General features: G+C 43.4%; 1 protein-coding gene across 1 annotated transcript in view; it reads left to right on the top strand.

Moving 5' to 3' along the window:
- Positions 1-19,786, top strand: part of LOC141060133 (calpain-8-like) — a 138,143-nt gene that overhangs the window by 105,879 nt on the left and 12,478 nt on the right. The window contains exons 6-16 of the mRNA XM_073556414.1: positions 491-574; positions 663-748; positions 4,539-4,613; positions 6,391-6,548; positions 6,661-6,836; positions 7,213-7,224; positions 11,939-12,144; positions 12,234-12,276; positions 12,910-13,011; positions 15,032-15,089; positions 15,187-15,251. Coding sequence (XP_073412515.1) covers positions 491-574; positions 663-748; positions 4,539-4,613; positions 6,391-6,548; positions 6,661-6,836; positions 7,213-7,224; positions 11,939-12,144; positions 12,234-12,276; positions 12,910-13,011; positions 15,032-15,089; positions 15,187-15,251 — 1,065 coding nt within the window. The remainder of the gene's footprint in view (positions 1-490; positions 575-662; positions 749-4,538; positions 4,614-6,390; positions 6,549-6,660; positions 6,837-7,212; positions 7,225-11,938; positions 12,145-12,233; positions 12,277-12,909; positions 13,012-15,031; positions 15,090-15,186; positions 15,252-19,786) is intronic.

The following is a 19,786-nucleotide window of genomic DNA, read 5'->3' on the forward strand; positions in this document are numbered from 1 at the left end:
GATTTACTAATAACCTTGCAGTTCAGGAGAAAACATCAATATAAAGATAGAGAATTTCTGTAACCACTAGGGGGAGCTCCCTGCAGACAGATTTATTATTGACTTCAATATGAGCTACAGAAAATCTTCATGCAGTGAGCTCCCTCTAGTGGCAGCTGAAGGCACATAAAATATTGGTTTTGTGAATGAAAGCAGAGAATGTGTATCCTATCAATAGAACTGCAACCAATGTTGTAATTCTGTATTGTAACCCGTTCATCACCCTTGACCGCAAACACAATTGTCAGTGGTGTAACGGCAAGCTGAAGCTTGTCAATGCAAAATCTCAGTCTTTAATAGTATTGACCTCTTCACATGAGCCAAAGGGACCTATATGGGCACTTCTCGGCTCCAGAGCCTGGGTGCGACTGAAACCCCCTACCCATTATAGCTACATCCCTGGATATTGGGTATTAGACCCATATCCTGATATATTTATCATTTATCACAGAAATCTGACTCTGGAACAGGAGAAATAGTCGTCAGCACCAATGTGGTCAAGAACCATGCGTATTCCCTGACCGGAGCTGAAGAGGTAACATATAAATGTAGGAAAAAGACACTTTCTATCACTTTTAAACCTTAAGGTAAATGGATAATGGATTGTCACTTGTCATGAACAGATTCCCTATCGTGGCGATAAAGTCCAGATTGTCAGAGTAAGAAACCCATGGGGTTATAAGGAATGGAACGGAGCATGGAGTGATCGGTAAGTTGGGCACCCTGCATTTATGGCCTTGTCTGGCCAGATACCAACTTTTCCAGATTGGAGTACAAGAGACAGTACTATCTGTGCTTACATTAATTTATAGATCAAGAGAATGGCTGCAGTAATATCTGTACCTACCTTATTTGCAAGGAGAGACGGACAGGGCAGCAGTACTTTATCTACATGATTTACAGAAAGAGAAAAGGATGCAGTACTATCTGTACCCACACCATTTACAGGGAGAGATAGGGAGGCAGTACTATCTGTACCCACACCATTTACAGGGAGAGATAGGGAGGCAGTACTATCTGTGAAAGCATCATTTACATGGAGACAATGTGCCAGTACCATCTTGTAACCACATAATTTGCAGGCAGCTATAAGGAGACAGAATTACAGTATCTGTATCCACATCATTAATGTAGAGACCAGTAGACAGTACTATCTGTTACCTACATCATTTATGTGCAGAGATAGGGAAACAGAATTATCTGTAGCAACATCATTTAAGTGGAGAGGTAGGGCAACAGTACTATCTGTGCATGTATCAATTACAGGGAGAGGGAGGAACTACTATCTGTATGCACATCATTTACGTGGTGTGAGGGGTTGACTCACTCAGCTGCTTCCTAAGATAGACACAGGAACGCTTCTTGTGGTAAATCACCTGCTGGTTTCTTATGGAACAGCATAAAACATAGCAGGGTTCAACAAAGTAATCAGAGCCTTTCTGACATAACGGCAAAACAAAAAGATAAGGTATAGTAAAGTCCAATTGTCTGAGGGATTCGCCCGCTCAGACCACCATGGGTCTTCAGCTCCACCTGGAGCCACCTCTGGAGTCTTTCCTCTCCAAACAGAACACACAGACTGCCTCTCGAGCCCAGCTATTTAAACCCAGACCATGTGACTCCTTACATGCCTGTGACTTCACAAAGGTCCTGTCAGCAGATGGCTGTCCACCTTATCTCTGCAGGTGGACATAATGTGGACATCTCACCAACCCGCTCTATGAAGGTCCACCTAAAACCAGCCCATATATGCAACTTTAGCTTAACCTTCACAACACATGGTGTGCTGGAACAAAATACTCTGGTTTCACATCACTGACACCATTACGCTCAGTGACACATATCTCCCTTCCATTACATTACCAGTTACTTTGTCACTGTGGAGACAGGGTGCCAGTACAATCTTGTACCCATATCATTTGCAGTAAGAGCTAAGTAGACATAATTATCTGTATCTAGATAATTTACATGGAGATTCAGGTAGACAATACTATCTGTACCTATATCATTTACGTGGAGAGAAAGGTAGACAGTACTATCTGTACCTACATCATTTACGTGGAGAGAAAGCTAGACAGTACTATCTGTACCTCCATCATTTACTTGGAGAAACTGGTAGATAGAACTATCTGTACCTACATCATTTACTTGGAGAGACAGATAGACAGTACTAGCTGTACCTACATCATTTACGTGGAGAGACAGGTAGACAGTACTATCTGTACCTACATCATTTACTTGGAGAGACAGGTAGACAGTACTATCTGTACCTACATCATTTACTTGGAGAGACAGATAGTACCTACATCATTTACGTGGAGAGACAGGTACACAGAACTATCTGTACCTACATCATTTACTTGGAGAGACAGGTAGACAGTACTATCTGTACCTACATCATTTACATGGAGAGACAGGTAGACAGTACTATCTGTACCTACATCATTTACATGGAGAGACAGGTAGACAGAACTATCTGTACCTACATCATTTACGTGGAGAGACAGGTAGACAGTACTATCTGTACCTACATCATTTACGTGGAGAGATAGGTAGACAGTACTATCTGTACCTACATCATTTACGTGGAGAGACAGGTAGACAGCACTATCTGTACCTACATCATTTACTTGGAGAGACAGGTAGACAGTACTATCTGTACCTACATCATTTACGTGGAGAGATAGGTAGACAGTACTATCTGTACCTACATCATTTACGTGGAGAGACAGATAGACAGTACTACCTGTACCTACATCATTTACGTGGAGAGACAGGTAGACAGTAGTATCTGTACCTACATCATTTACGTGGAGAGAAAGGTAGACAGTACTATCTGTATCTACATCATTTACTTGGAGAGACAGGCAGACAGTACTATCTGTACCTACATCATTTACTTGGAGAGACAGGTAGATAGAACTATCTGTACCTACATCATTTACTTGGAGAGACAGATAGACAGTACTATCTGTACCTACATCATTTACGTGGAGAGACAGGTAGACAGTACTATCTGTACCTACATCATTTACGTGGAGAGACAGGTAGATAGAACTATCTGTACCTACATCATTTACTTGGAGAGACAGGTAGACAGCACTATCTGTACCTACATCATTTACTTGGAGAGACAGGTAGATAGAACTATCTGTACCTACATCATTTACTTGGAGAGACAGGTAGACAGTACTATCTGTACCTACATCATTTACGTGGAGAGACAGGTAGATAGAACTATCTGTACCTACATCATTTACTTGGAGAGACAGATAGACAGTACTATCTGTACCTACATCATTTACGTGGAGAGACAGGTAGACAGTACTATCTGTACCTACATCATTTACATGGAGAGACAGGTAGACAGTACTATCTGTACCTACATCATTTACATGGAGAGACAGGTAGACAGTACTATCTGTACCTACATCATTTACGTGGAGAGACAGGTAGACAGTACTATCTGTACCTACATCATTTACTTGGAGAGACAGGTAGACAGTACTATCTGTACCTACATCATTTACGTGGAGAGATAGTACTGTCTACCTATCTGTACCTACATCATTTACGTGGAGAGACAGGTAGACAGTACTACCTGTACCTACATCATTTACTTGGAGAGACAGGTAGACAGAACTATCTGTACCTACATCATATGTGGAGAGACAGGTAGACAGTACTATCTGTACCTACATCATTTACATGGAGAGACAGGTAGACAGTACTAGCTGTACCTACATCATTTACATGGAGAGACAGGTAGACAGAACTATCTGTACCTACATCATATGTGGAGAGACAGGTAGACAGTACTATTTGTACCTACATCATTTACATGGAGAGACAGGTAGACAGAACTATCTGTACCTACATCATATGTGGAGAGACAGGTAGACAGTACTATTTGTACCTACATCATTTACATGGAGAGACAGGTAGACAGAACTATCTGTACCTACATCATATGTGGAGAGACAGGTAGACAGTACTATTTGTACCTACATCATTTACATGGAGAGACAGGTAGACAGAACTATCTGTACCTACATCATATGTGGAGAGACAGGTAGACAGTACTATTTGTACCTACATCATTTACATGGAGAGACAGGTAGACAGAACTATCTGTACCTACATCATATGTGGAGAGTACTGTCTACCTGTCTATCTGTACCTACATCATTTACGTGGAGAGACAGGTAGACAGTACTATCTGTACCTACATCATTTACGTGGAGAGACAGGTAGACAGTACTATCTGTACCTACATCATTTATGTGGAGAGACAGGTAGACGGTACTATCTGTACCTACATCATATGTGGAGACAGGGTGGCAACGCTTGTTATCCTACATTATTATTATTTAAAAAAAAATTGTAAATATTTTTCAGAGTAAAATACATATCAGTATAATCATATTGTGAGAATGAAAACTCCCTGTGCAATCAATGAGACAGCATTTGTATAAACTCAGGATTTTGTCATCTCGCAGAGCACCAGAATGGGATAACGTTGTCCCAAGAATAAAGGCAGATCTTAAAACTGATTGCGATGATGGCGAAACCTGGTGAGTAAATTGTGTTGAGTTATAAACTGTTCAACGAATGTACAAAATCTACTGAAGATGGCAAAAACCCCCAGATATGTTCTTTCTTTGGATTTGTCAAAAGTGGTGGTGAATGTGATGATTACGAAAAGTACCTTCAAAAAGTACCTTCCCCTTCCTGATACACAGGGAGAGGAGCCGGAGGAAATCCTGGAGTCACCAACTAAGGTGTCGCCGTCAATTAACAATAGAATGATACAACTATACATTATAAACCAATCATATTTGACTCCGACTCGACTCTTTAAGATGGGCCGGTTCCAGTCTTCGGAATGTCTGAGATGTCATACATTAGATGCAGATTTTATCCACATGATATGGGAGTGTCCAATTATAACACATTATTGGAAAGAGGTGACATCATTATTAACTTCCCTGGTACAAATTCCTGTTCCCCTTGAGCCATTGGTTTGTCTGTTTGGGGTGTGGGACGACGAGACGTGGGGACACTATACGGGGATTTTCTTGCGGGAGACGTCGTTTATGGCACGGAAGGTGTTGGCACTGCGGTGGATGGGGGGTTCGGATCCCTCCCTTAGGGCCTGGATAGAATTGGTGAACTCGATTATACTATACGAGCGTACGCTGCACCAAAACAGAGGGTGCCTTGGTAAATTTGAGAAGATATGGGAGAGGTGGAATTCCTCTCATCTCACTTTGTAGGACGGAGATATCGCATGATACGGAGCTCATTATGTGGACACAGGCTGCAAGTAGTTGTTGTTTTGTAGTAATAGTAATGGTTTAGAGGTCTGACAGGCTTTATTGTTGGAATAATACCATGCAGACTAATGTGAGGTAATTGACATTATGCTTTATTCTGTAAACAACCGGTATACATACACTGTTTGGAATTAATGCTTTGTGAAACATATACGCTTTATATGGTATTTCTCGTCATTTGCCAGTTTGTATGGTGTATACACTGTCTATGGTTTAATAAACGAATTTTTAAAAAAAAAAAGTACCTTCCCCAAAATCCTTCATATTGGCTAGTCTCATTGGAACATTTCTGCACTAAGCTTACAGCTATCCTGCTAGGACTACTGGGAGGGTAGAGAGGGGAAGCTCCGCTGTGACTACTGGAGAAAGGGCGAGAGACCCTCCTGGAATTACTAGTAGAATAAAGGGTCCGGCAATGAGTAATGGGGAGGCGAAAGCCGAGCTGTGACCACTGGGGGAGGGAGGAAGATGAAGTCCTACTGTGAATAATGGGAGGACAAAGAAAGTTCAGCAGTGACTACAGGGGAAAAGGGGTAGATGCCCTTTGTTACTAGGAAAAAATGATTCACTCTCCTGAGAATACTGTGGGAAGGGAAAGCATGGCTATAACCATGGAGAAAAAGAAGAGTGGCGCTTTATGAGAGCTAGGGGAGAAGGAAGGGCCCTGCTGTGAATATTGGGGGGAAATGAAGCCCAGATATGACCATATGGGGAAAAAGGGAGATGGCCTTCTGTGAGAAGTAGGGGAATGTGGGGTCCCGTGGAAATGGTGGAGGATGCCCTTCTGTGACTACTGGAGAAATGAGGGCCCTTGCTGTGAATATTAGGGGAGGGGGGTGTAGCCCAGCTCCGACTACTGGGGCAAGGTGAGGTGGCACTTCTGTAACTACAACAGAATGAGGGGTCCCTGATGGGAATACTGGGCGAACGGGTGTGATTACTGGGGAAGAGCGGCTGCTGTCATCACTATATACCCCTGTGGATGGTCTTATTGTACTTTGTGCACTTTTTTCAGGATGCCGTTTTCTTCCTTTCTGGTTGAATTTTTTCGAGTAGAAATATGTCATCTTCATCTGGACGATGTGAGCTGCAAAGGAAAACATCAGTGGTGCCTAACAGAATTCACAGGAAACTGGGCCGCCGGATGCACCGCCGGAGGGTGCAAGGGAAACCGTAAGAGGCGCCTTATTCTGGATTGCTGACTGCTGGATTAAAGAGATTTTCGTTGAATGTGCACATTTATCAGACGCTTCTCAGCCTTATAATAGCTTTCTTTCACAAATAGCTAATTTTTGGACCAATCCTCAATTCCTGATCACATTGGAGGAACCTGATGGTGGCGGCGCAGTGGGCACGGATAAATCATTGAGCACGGTCATTGTGAGCCTGATGCAAAAGGAACGAAGACGGAAGAAGCCCGAGGGCGGGAATTTATATAACATTGGCTTCTATATATACCAGGTCAGAAGGATCATACGAGTATTCGGGCATAGACAGTGGCACATAGTTTGCCCTATGTTAGCTGTTATATATTGACCCTCAAGGACTGCCCACAGTGGGGTACCCAAACTTCTAATCTCTAAATATATCACTTTGCAATAGGTGGGGGCCATGTTACAGATTTTGCATTGGGACTGCTTGAAATTATGGACAATGTTGGGAGTGACATATCCAAAAAAGTGTCTGATATACTGAGTCAAGTTCCTAAAACAGAGCTCCATAGAAAATGTCATCATTTCTTGCCATGTATAGAAGAGCCTGTGCACCATGTATAAGATAGGACACCACTTGGAGATTAATCTCGCGGTTTATGATTTCTTCATCCTTTTTCTTACAGATTCCCAAGGAGGTACGATTGAAAATGGAAGCTACGGCGCTCCGGGCACACATTTCTCCCTATCCTTTCCTCTTTCCCCCTCTATATATACAAACTACAGGATTGGAGTAATTTCTACACTCTACAGACACAATATCTGAAATTGATTGATCGTAGGGGGTGTGCATGCTTTTGCCTTTCAGAGCTCCATTCTAAGGATTGGTGGAGGTCCAAACAGTCGAACATCCATCCATCACAAAGTTACGGGATAATTTTTAGACTGATTTTGCACATTCGACATTCACGGCCCGAGCACAGACCGTGATGACTGGACCAGCGGTGGTTCTCCTGACCTGAACTCAACAATCTCATATACACTCACTGGCCACTTTATTAGGTACACCATGCTAGTAACGGGTTGGACCCCCTTTTGCCTTCAGAACTGCCTCAATTCTTCGTGGCAGAGATTCAACAAGGTGCTGGAAGCATTCCTCAGAGATTTTGGACCATATTGACATGATGGCATCACACAGTTGGCGCAGATTTGTCGGCTGCACATCCCTGATGCGAATCTCCCGTTCCACCACATCCCAAAGATGCTCTATTGGATTGAGATCTGGTGACTGAGGAGGCCATTTGAGTACAGTGAACTCATTGTCATGTTCAAGAAACCAATCTGAGATGATTCGAGCTTTATGACATGGCGCATTATCCTGCTGAAAGTAGCCATCAGATGCCTGTTCTTAGCTGAGAGGAGTGGTACCCAGTGTGGTCTTCTGCTGCTGTAGCCCATCTGCCTCAAAGTTCGACGCACTGTGCGTTCAGAGATGCTCTTCTGCCTACCTTGGTTGTAACGGGTGGCAATTTGAGTCACTGTTGCCTTTCTATCAGCTCGAACCAGTCTGCCCATTCTCCTCTGACCTCTGGCATCAACATGGCATTTCCGGCCACAGAACTGCCGCTCACTGGATTTTTTTTCTTTTTCGGACCATTCTCTGTAAACCCTAGAGATGGTTGTGCGTGAAAATCCCAGTAGATCAGCAGTTTCTGAAATTCTCAGACCAGCCCTTCTGGCACCAACAATCTTGCCACGTTCAAAGGCACTCAAATCACCTTTCTTCCCCATACTGATGCTCGGTTTGAACTGCAGGAGATTGTCTTGACCATGTCTACATGCCTAAATGCACTGAGTTGCCGCCATGTGATTGGCTGATTAGAAATTAAGTCTTAACACACAGTTGGACAGGTGTACCTAATAAAGTGGCCAGTGAGTGTATGTCTCTAATTTGGGTTAGGAGACCCATGGCCGGTGTGGACATCATGGTCTGTGCTCATTCAGTGACTGTCGGCCTTGAAAACTTGACTTTAATGTTCTGAGTAACCTTTTATTGTAATCAGAATCAGAATTCAGCTCTGAATCATTTCTTACTTCATCACTATAGTTGTCAGACTTTTTTTTCAAAAACTCTTCTGTATAGTCATCATTTTTGCATGTTTTTGCTTTTCTTTGAGTAAAAGTTAACATTTGAGGAATTTTTATGTTTTTACCAAATTTCTTATGGCTTTTATAGTTTTTAAGTTCTTGCTATTTTTTTATATTCTCTATATTGTGGGCATGGTTTTCATTATACAGGTGCCTTTGGACTATAATCATTTGCGCCTTATTGAAATGTTACAAATTTTGTGCGGAATGGTCCTCCGGGTGTTAGGGACAGCGGAACGCACTAAATATTAAATAACAGAAAGTGCGTTCGCCACCCGGGGTCCACCGTGCAGAGGTGTTAAACTGCTGCTATATAACGGCAGACGCACAGTATGGCGGTATGTCACACGCGGGTTGAACGTCACCCGCGAGTGCTGGTGAACTCTGTTGTAATCACAGAGGCGCCTAAGGCATAAACATAAATGCCGAGCCTGTTGACCTCACAGGTCTCAGCGGTGTGCACGCACGGTATATGGTCACAGGACTAGGCCCTAGACTCTGGGTCAAAGTCCGTCTAGACCTACCGTGCGTGAGGCGTCGCTACCGCGGACGCCAACAAGAGCTGCTGACTGCAGCACGGCGACTGATCCAGCCACAATACGACAATGCCCAGACAGGCGCACTGTCGGACGCTAGCCCTGTGGAGGATGCGTACTGTGGCCTGTAGCTTGCCACTGACGGGCGCTGCCTCTATTACTAGATCCCTATACACTCGTAATATCAGAGGGAGGGGATCTTAATGAGTCATTTGCAGTCCATACATCCATCAACATTCACACAGTAGCAATTAGAGTCTATACTAGCGCATGGCTGAGCGGCCATGCGACCCTTTTATATCCGGGACCTTCCAGAAGTTTCCAGATCTCTGAGATGGACCAATGAGATCTGGAGAAGGATCTGAGCACGACTCCCGATCTCCAGTGGGAGATCATCTCGTGAGCATGCCCAGTAGCGCGACGGGAGGGCTTAGCCTCTGGAGTGGCTTGCAGCAGAGCAGGCTGCACTACTATTGGTGGCCCAGAGGTGGCAGCAACAACCAGACCCACAGAGCTGGTCTGAGCAGAGCGTCTGGAACGCCAGGATTGCTGTGCAGGATCCTGAGCGGTCGGTGGAGAATGGGAGACCGCTGAATGCAAGGCTCTGGATTCCTGCTGTGCAGTTGCAGGAACCTAACATCGGGACCCTAGCAGAATGCAAAATCCATTTTATATTTGCGCATTCAAATACATTTTTAAATTTATTCAAAGCAGCAAGCCAAATTTTGTTCTAAAAAGATGAAAAAGAGCAAAAATATCACCAAACTCACAAACATCTTGGGGCCTTTTGATAAATTTGGTGCAAAGTCCAAAAAATCCAAAAATGAGTAAAAACAAAGAAACAAAAAACAATTGATAAATTGAGGTGAAAGAGTTAAATATTGAAATAACATTCTGTCCGCCTTCAGCCACCACTAGAGGGAGCTCATACCGCATACTCGCTGTATAGCCCTTTAATGACCTGGTCACATGAGGGCTGTATGGGGCAGGCGGCAGCTGTGTTTCACAGCCTGCATCTATCTCCAATAACATGATCTGTTCGCTACAGTTTAACCATTTAAATACTGCTGTCAATCACTGATATAAATATAGATCAGCACTCAAAAAATAAGCCCAGAAAATTATTTTTGTTTGAAGTTCTGATTTTTTTTAACTGCTAAAACAATAAAACATTCTATGCAGTTTTTTATCGCTGTATTTATACTGACATAATATATAAGCATAATATTGAAAGTTTCAGAAGTCTGTTATCAGAATACCCAGGGCCTCCTCCCTGTCCCTAATGTTAGGGGAGCCCTAGCTATCCCTGCTCCCCTGATTACTTCTGATGGTAAAGATGTGAGGGCCATGTAACTTGCTGATCTTCTGAATCGGCTCTATATCTGTTCCTCTCCCCCAAAAGAGAAGTAGGGACTGATAGTATGCATATATATATGTATATATAGTGTATATACACACAAACCAGACAAACAAGGAAGGATGTACAGGGATAAATGAAAAATGCCAATCATACAAATATGCACTCACAGACAACAGAGAGGAACACCGGGGAGAAAAGGAAGGAAAGCCAAACAGGAGAGGGTGAGGTGTATGGTGTCATTGAAAACTCCTCACTCAAAAAAGCAAGTTCTCATATGGCAAACTTCACTGCGGGGGGGGGGGGGGGGGGATGTTATTGCTCTTTACATAAAAAGAGAAAAAGAAAACAAAAAAAATGCCAGGTGCTGAAGTGTTTAACAGTATGTTGTGAGCTCCTTCTAGTGGTGAAAGATAGAAATGAACCAATTGTTCAAAGTGGTCAAAACTCATCTTTCATAAAATATAGCTCTAAATTCGATAAAGATATACTAAAACAAATCAATCTCAGCAGATTGATTTTTGCGTTCAACATGCGTCTTAAGGGGATGCATTAACTTTAAAGGCTAACTTGATTTGCCGAGCTGCTAGACAAGTGGCAACATAAGGCTTGATTCATTATTGCCTTTGCACTCCTTTTTTTGGTGTTTTTTTTTTTTTTGCCTGTTTTTCATTTGCTTGGAATTCTTCTTTTAATTATATGCCTTTTTTTAAAGTTTATTTTATGTGTGTTCACTTTTTTTTTTTTCTCACAGCCAAACCAGATTTCACACTTTGCACTGATGAGGGGAAGTAGCCCGAAACACTGTGTCTGCAAATTGAGATTCTGGCTTGGCTTTTATCCTAAGTCACGTAACAAGGCTCGTTAAAGGGTCGATATTGACTTTTAGGATTGCTACTTCCAATAGGTGGCGCTAGAGTTCTACTCCTCTTCCTCTCTGAAGAGACAATTTGCATAAATAACACATTTTTTTGAGACATTTGGGGTTTCCAGGTGTTTTCGTCTGGTTCATGACGAAATTCACGATCACGATGAATCTAAAACGAATACATTGTGGAAAAAAAGTGTCCTAAAATGTGCTCTGGTGGTCTTCGGGAGTGACTTTATGTACATCAGATATTTTTGAGCAAATTTAGACTTTTTGCAAAAAAAAAAAAAATTCAAGGGAAAAATTTTTTTTTGATTTTGTGCAAACTTAATTTCTTTGCCCATTTTAAAGCATTTGGGAAAGAAAAACAAGTCAACAAACACAGCAAGACAAAAAAAAAATGCAAATGATGAATCTGGCCCCAAGAAGAAGAAATGGCGTCAGCTTTATGTAGAGGAGACCGTATGTCTGCAATAACCGGTGCTCTCCACGATTTCTTTCAGGCGTCATTCAGTGTTCAAATGGGGAAAGATTTCTTCAAGAAGTACAAGGACGTTGGTCGTACGGACAACTACACGAACCTCCGCGAAGTGTCCAAGCGTTTCCAGCTCCCGATCGGAAAATACATGATTGTCCCTGCAACCTTTTATCCGGCTCAGGAGGCAGATTTCTGTCTGCGCGTCTTCACGGAGAGCGATGCCGAAGCTCTGTACGTAAGACACTTTTTTTTTTCAATGTATTATTTTTTTTTACTAATTTTTGTGTTTTTTTTAAATATATTTATTTATTTTATTTTAGAGAAATTGGCAACGTGGTGGACGCTAATGTCATTGAGTTAAAGGTGAAGTCAGAAGAATTCTGGTTTTGTTGAAAGGGGATGTCCACTACTAAGACAGTAATGACCTCTCCTAAAGATGGGTCATCAATATGAAATCAATTGTGGTTCCACGCCCGATCCTCTCACCGATCAGCTCTTTGCACAGTGTACTGAGCCGAAAAAGAACGTCTCCATACCCCACCTAGTGGCCATTGTTGGGGACTGCGGATCAACTGCTATTGAAATGAATACGTTAGTGGCTGCAATACCATGAATGGCCACTACACAATATATGGCGCTGTGCTGTAATGGCTCTGTACATTATTGTTTTCATCCGGCCACCGCGAGCGCTACCATTGATTAGGGTGTTAGATTTCAGACCCTTGATGATTTCAGATTTATGGATAGGTCATCTATATATATGTTTGATCAACCCCTTTAATCCGTATTTAATCATCACACCGATTGCTACATTTTTGATACATTATAATGACTGAGTAACAGTCAGTAAGTGTTCTCTATATAAAAAATGCTCGAAGAAGAAAAAAGGTTAAAAAGACAACCTAGGGTCATAGACACGTCTAATGCAAAAGCTGTAAAAAGGCCTCCACCTACCATGCGCCATTTGTAAAACTGAGGTTTCTTTGTGTGCCATAGGAACCAAAACTGAGTGTGACTGCTTCCTCTGTCCCCCAACAGCTATGGATTGTAAGCCCCGATACAGAATATCAGAACGGAGCAGCGGAGCCATGTGAAGAGGTAACCAGTATTTATTGTAATAGGCCAATTACACACAGGGGAAATATGGACACATAGTATACATATTACTGTATAAATACCCAGATGTCCTGCAGATCTACTAATACTATAGATCACCAGCATTCTGCAGCTTCTGTTAGAGGAGCAAAATTTATAAAGATTAATTCAGCTTTCACCTAGTGCAATACTCCATTTATACATTTGTATGTAACAAGCACAGCACCCCCTAGTGGTGGCTGCATAAATCCTTGTTTGGTGAGATCCCCCTAATGGTGACTGTATAAATCTGTATGTAGTGAGCTCCCTCTAGTGGTGACTGTATAAATCTGTATGTAGTGAGCTCCCCCTAGTGGTGGCTGTATAAATCTGTATGTAGTGAGCTCCCCCTAGTGGTGGCTGTATAAATCTGTATGTAGTGAGCTCCCTCTAGTGGTGGCTGTATAAATCTGCATGTAGTGAGCTCCTCCTAATGGTGGCTCTATAAATCTGAATGTAGGGAGCTCCCCCTAGTGGTAGCTGTGTAAATATGTATGTAGTGAGCTCCCACTAGTGGTGGCTGTATAAATCTGTATGTGGAGAGCTCCCCCTAGTAGTGACTGTATAAATCTGTATGTAGGGAGCTCCCCCTAGTGGTGACTGTATAAATCTGTATGTAGTGAGCTCCCCCTAGTGGTGACTGTATAAATCTGTAGTGAGTTCCCCCTAGTGGTGACTGTATAAATCTGTACTGAGCTCCCCTAGTGGTGGCTGTATAAATCTGTATGTTGTGAGCTCCCCCTAGTGGTGACTGTATAAATCTATGTAGTGAGCTCCCCATAGTGGTGGCTGTATAAATCTGTATGTAGTGAGCTCACTCTAGTGGTGGCTGTATAAATCTGCATGTAGTGAGCTCCTACTAGTGGTGGCTCTATAAATCTGTATGTAGGGAGCTCCCCCTAGTGGTGGCTGTGTAAATATGTATGTAGTGAGCTCCCACTAGTGGTGGCTGTATAAATCTGTATGTAGTGAGCTCCCCCTAGTGGTGGCTGTATAAATCTGTATGTAGTGAGCTCCCCCTAGTGGTGGCTGTATAAATCTGTATGTAGTGAGCTCCCCCTAGTGGTGACTGTATAAATCTGTAGTGAGCTCCCCCTAGTGGTGACTGTATAAATCTGTACTGAGCTCCCCTAGTGGTGGCTGTATAAATCTGTATGTTGTGAGCTCCCCCTAGTCGTGACTGTATAAATCTATGTACTGAGCTCCCCCTAGTGGTGGCTGTATAAATCTGTATGTAGTGAGCTCCCCCTATTGGTGGCTGTATAAATCTGTATGTGGTGAGCTCCCCCTAGTGGTGACTGTATAAATCTGTATGTAGTGAACTCCCCCTAGTGGTGGCTGTATAAATCTGTATGTAGTGAGCTCCCCCTAGTGGTGGCTGTATAAATCTGTGCTGAGCTCCCCTAGTGGTGGCTGTATAAATCTGTATGTTGTGAGCTCCCCCTAGTGGTGGCTGTATAAATCTGTATGTAGTGAGCTCCCCCTAGTGGTGGCTGTATAAATCTGTATGTAGTGAGCTCCCCCTAGTGGTGGCTGTATAAATCTGTATGTAGTGAGCTCCCCCTAGTGGTGGCTGTATAAATCTGTATGTAGTGAGCTCCCCCTAGTGGTGGCTGTATAAATCTGTATGTAGTGAGCTCCCCCTAGTGGTGGCTGTATATAAATCTGTATGTAGTGAGCTCCCCCTAGTGGTGGCTGTATAAATCTGTATGTAGTGAGCTCCCTCTAGTGATGGCTGCAGGCATCAAAAATTATATCATATTTCAAATAATAATAATAAGAAAAAACACCTACCGCTATACAAATGTTTTATAAAAACTAATCAGATTAATGAATATTAGACAAATGGTATTGTGGTCTTAAAAGCATTATGATGGACATTAATGTTTATACATGCAGAGTAAATTTGACAGAGCTCTGTTGATGGTGGGGTCTATTTTGAAAAACACCAATATTAACACTCATTCTCTCCAAATTCTCCTAGAAATCTGAATTTAATGCAGAGGATATAAAAAGTGTCCTAAACAAGATATTGTCCAATCGTAAGTTATTTTCTCTATCTATCTATCTATCTATCTATCTATCTATCTATCTATCTATCTATCTATCGCAACTATATCTATTTTCCCACTGTTACAGGTGATGACATCAAGTCAGATGACTTCAGTCTGAAAACCTGTAAAGAAATGATTAATCTCCTGGATGTATCCTTCCATAATTGCAATAAATATTCAGTAACTACCAATTAATACAAATGTATGTATTTCAGCTTCAGATGGATTAACAGTTTTCCTATTTTGTGTCTGTTTTTATTTTGTTCAGTTGTCACCCATTAAAGTGATGTACCTAACACAGACAGAAGGGGGAGCACACTGCATATCGATATATGCAGCACCATCTGAACTCAGTATTAGTCCAGGATCACACATGCAAGGAATACGGCTGAGTCTCGCATGTTAATACCCGGCATTGCCGCCGTCACTCGGGAGCGGAGCGTGCGGCCTTATAGCAATACATGTAGTCACACGCTCCGTTCCTGAGTGCCGGCGGCAGTGCCGGCTATTAACATGCGAGACTCGGCTGTATTCCTCGAATGTGTGATCCCGGCCTTAGCTGTAGACCCCCTTATGTGTGTATCCAGGGCCGGCGTTTCCACCAGGCAGACCAGGCAGATGCCTGGGGCCCCCACCTACAAAGGGGGCCCCCTGCATCTGCTGCCCATTTATGAAGTGCCCAGAGGATGTACAACAGTGAATAATGTTGTGCATTGCTCTGAAGTCTTGGAGCGTCTCTCGCAAATCCCCTTGAGCCCCCCCTGTCTCTTTCTCCCTGCAGTCAGGTTAAAAGTTGAGAGTGAGGGGGAGGGGTCGATTACAGCACAGTGACAGCCAGGAGATGCCTGCAGCTCTGTATGTCTCCTCCATAGTCTTGATCATGGCTGCTCCTAGCACTGTCCTGAGAATGGATATGCCAAAGTGAAGCCGCAGAACCTGGTAAGAGCAGCAATAACACATTAGAGTGCAAGGATTTTCTCACTGTGGTCCGGAGCTCTGTGCTGATCGCTGTAGGATCAGGATTCACAGCCACATACAGCAGCGATCAGCATCAGCTCTGACCACAGTCACTAATCACTGCTTGTAATGTGACAGGGCGACCTCCTGTCACTGCTGTCCGAATGACACAAGGCAGGGATATAGTCTGCTGAATCAGGGGATTTATTATATAGAAATAAATGAATTCCCATGTGAAATAATAAGGGTAAACCATACGTATATATAGTACAGGTGTGCATAGGAATCAGCGTTTTTGGTGCATTTTTTTTGCAGCCAAAGTCGGCTCTCTTGGCAGTAAAAACACTGCTTTCAAAATGCCCATTTTTTAGGGTATGTGCAGACGATCCGGAAATGGCAGCACTTTGGACGCAGCGGACATGTGCTCCATCTGTTGAACGCAGGTGATTCCACGAGTGGTCACTGAACCGTGCAGAATCACTGCACCCAATACATCGTAGGGGTGAGATTTCTCTTGCAGAGACTCGCATCTATGTTAGATAAATTGACATGCTGCGGTCTGGAGAGTCGCGCTGCATGTCCGTCTCTGCGGGTGAGGTGCGGGAGTATGTGCACGCATAGTGGACATGGAATTTCTAGAAATCCCCCCCACTATGCTGTAACATCTGGATGCTGCGGGTTGGATGCTGCAGATGTACGCAGCATCCAGAGTTTACTGACTGTGGACACAGACCCTAAGAGCTTTGCTGTTTTTTATTTTACAATGTGCATTTTGTCTACAGTACATGTTTAATAAAGTTTGTTTTATTCATCAAAAACGCAGCGAAAACAACGTTGCGACATTTGCAGCTTTTCTTAAACTTTTTCATTGCTTTCTACGGGTGAAAAAAAATTGCTGAAAGAAGAGACACGCTGCGGATTTAAAAAACGCTGCAGTTGTGAAATTCAGTCAGGAGAAAATAAAAGGGTGTGAGGAGATCTCGGAAAATCTCAGTCTTTTCTTGTGCTATAAAATGCCGTAAACTTCTTATTTGCAGAAGAAAAAGCTGCAGAAATTCTGCATATGAACACGGTCAAAAGCTGCTTTATAAAGTGCCAGCGAAACATATGAGATTTCCGAATTCTCCTGCATGCGCTTAAATCTGCAGCTTGTCACTTCATTCAGTGTGTTTTCACCCGTAGAAAGCAATGAAAGAATAAAAAAAAAACTGCAGATATTTCAACGGCATTTTTCGCTGCAATTTTTTAAGTGTCTTTGGTGAATTAAACTATTAAGTCTCATTTACACGTTCAGTATTTGGTCAGGATTTCACATCAGGATTTGTAATGCAGAAACAGCAGTGGAGCAATCAGAGGAAAAGTATAGTTGAAACACGTCACCACTTCTGGATTTCTCACCCGCCTGGTTTTGACTTGCATATACTGAACGTGTGAACGTGGCCATTAACATACTGTAGACAAAGCAAACATTCACTTTAAAAAAAGCTGAAAAAAGTGTAAAGAACACCAGAAACAAGCTGAAAAACAGGTGTTTTGAATGCAACATTTTTACTGCCAATAGAACATGTTTTGGCTACTGAAAAAAATGCATGTGAACATAGCCATAGCGTTTCAGAGTAAGATTATCTGTGGTGTTACATAGGACTACAGGTGACATCTACTATATTATCTGTTCTCCGAGAGTTATCTCTGCTATCTCTGGTGTTACATAGGATGAGGTCACAGTCATATGACTGGTCTTGTGAGCCAGGGAGGGCTTCTGTTCTGGAGTGTGTTGTGCATAGAGGGAATTATATGGCGATCGGTACACAGCCCCTTCTGAAACGACAGGTGGGCATGGTGGCTGATTCGCAGCGCGGGAAAACTGCAATCCCGGCCGGGATAGCGGGTGGGAGTGTCAAAATTGGACTGTCCCGATGGATCCAGGACAGTTGGGAGCCCTGCTGTGTTATCTGCAGTGTTAAAAAAACAAATTAAAGGGAATCTGTCACCTACTTTTGGAGGGCTATTTAAATGAGGTCGGTCCGGTCCGATGGGTGGTGTTTCCGATCTTGCCGCCTCCCCATCCTTGGCAGCCGTCCGCAGTTTTTTCATGAATAGGAGTAGGTGTCCACCATTTTTCGTGCATGTGCTAAGCACTCTTGGCTCGCGCATGCGCAGTATGCTTTGCCCAACTGCGGGCAAAGCCGAAAAGCCTGACTGCGCATGTGCCGCTTAATTGGGCCCAGGAACACAGCAAAATACTTCTGGGGCTTAGTTAACTGGCGCATGCGCAGTCAGGCTTTTCATTTTTGCCCGCAGTTGGGCAAAGCTTACTGCACGTGCACGAGCCAAGAATGCTTAGCGCACACGCAAAATATGGCGGACACCTAATCCTATTCATGAAAAAACTGCGGCCGGCGGCAAAGGATGGGGAGGCAGCAAAGATCGGAAACACCGCCCATTGGACCGGACCAACCATTGGACCGGACCGACCTCATTTAAATAGCCCGCCAAAAGTAGGTGGCAGATTCCCTTTAAGAGGGGGTTGGGGGACAACGCTTTGTCTTGGGGTTGGGCCCCCCAATCTTTTCTGACCCTAGCAATGCTCCTGTGTAATGCTATTAGTGGAAGACCCATTGGCTGATATAAAGCCCCTGAATATGGGGACCACAGTGCCAGCACTGGCTCCAGGCCCCTCTGCCACCTGTATCCGCATCCTGCTTATGTATTGTAACCTAAATGTGTGTTTTTACAATGTTACCATTTGGGGCCCCACTTTAAACTTTTGCCTAGGGCCCCACTTTGTCTAAAACCGGCCCTGTGTGTATCCCACAAAAGCAGACATCTCCCTGGGATACCAGTGTATTCCATGTAAATACCGTGATTCTGTGTAAACTGTATGTTGTAGCATATTGTGATACTTGCTGACAGGCAGCACTGAAAGGGTTAATCTTCCCACTCAGGGGCGTGTTTACTTGACTCAGCTCTGCTTGTTTTGAATACATTTTTGGAAAGAGCTGGAACAAGCTCCCCTGGCAGTCAGCTAATGGCTGCAGCTGTAAGGCTAAGTGCACACGTAGCAGAAACTTTCTGCTGAAAAACAGGACTCCCTTCCCAGAAACCGCGTGTTTTTTGCTGCGCGTTTTCACCAATTTTTTGCGTTTTTTTTCCGCGCGATTTCTAGACACATGGGAAAAGCCAGAAACGCGGAAAAAAAGCGAAATTAATGAGCATGCTGCATTTTTTACCGCGATGCGTTTTTTTCGCAGTAAAAAAACGCATCAGTGTGCACAAAAAGTGCAAAATGCAGAGAAATGAATGGGAAGCTTCTTTTTCGCGTTTTTCCCACGGATTTTTTGGCAAATCCATGGGAAAAACCGTGAAAAAACCGCTGTGTGAACACAGCCTAAGAGTCACAGGAGAGAGGTCAGTACAGGAAGGCAGACTGCAAAGAGGAGATGTTGATCTCCCCCTGACAGCTGGGTCTGAAAGGGACTCGTGTAAAAGTAGGGGAGCTGACATCCTTCAGATTGGAAGGCCTCCTATTACACCTCCAGGAGGAAACAACCTGCCTCAGAGGAGAAGCACAGCTCAGTCCTAAGTAAGGAAAACTGAGTGAGGATTACCAAAGCGACGGCCTGAGAACCAGTGAGCTGAATGGATTCGACAAGTATCTCACAGAGATCTGCCTGTCTGTATACGTGGTCAACCTTCAACTGTGAGTGTAAATGTGACCACCAATTACC

Source organism: Dendrobates tinctorius, unplaced genomic scaffold (assembly GCF_039654945.1).
Source record: "Dendrobates tinctorius isolate UK_male_01 unplaced genomic scaffold, ASM3965494v1 ptg000232l, whole genome shotgun sequence".
NCBI lineage: Eukaryota > Metazoa > Chordata > Amphibia > Anura > Dendrobatidae > Dendrobates > Dendrobates tinctorius.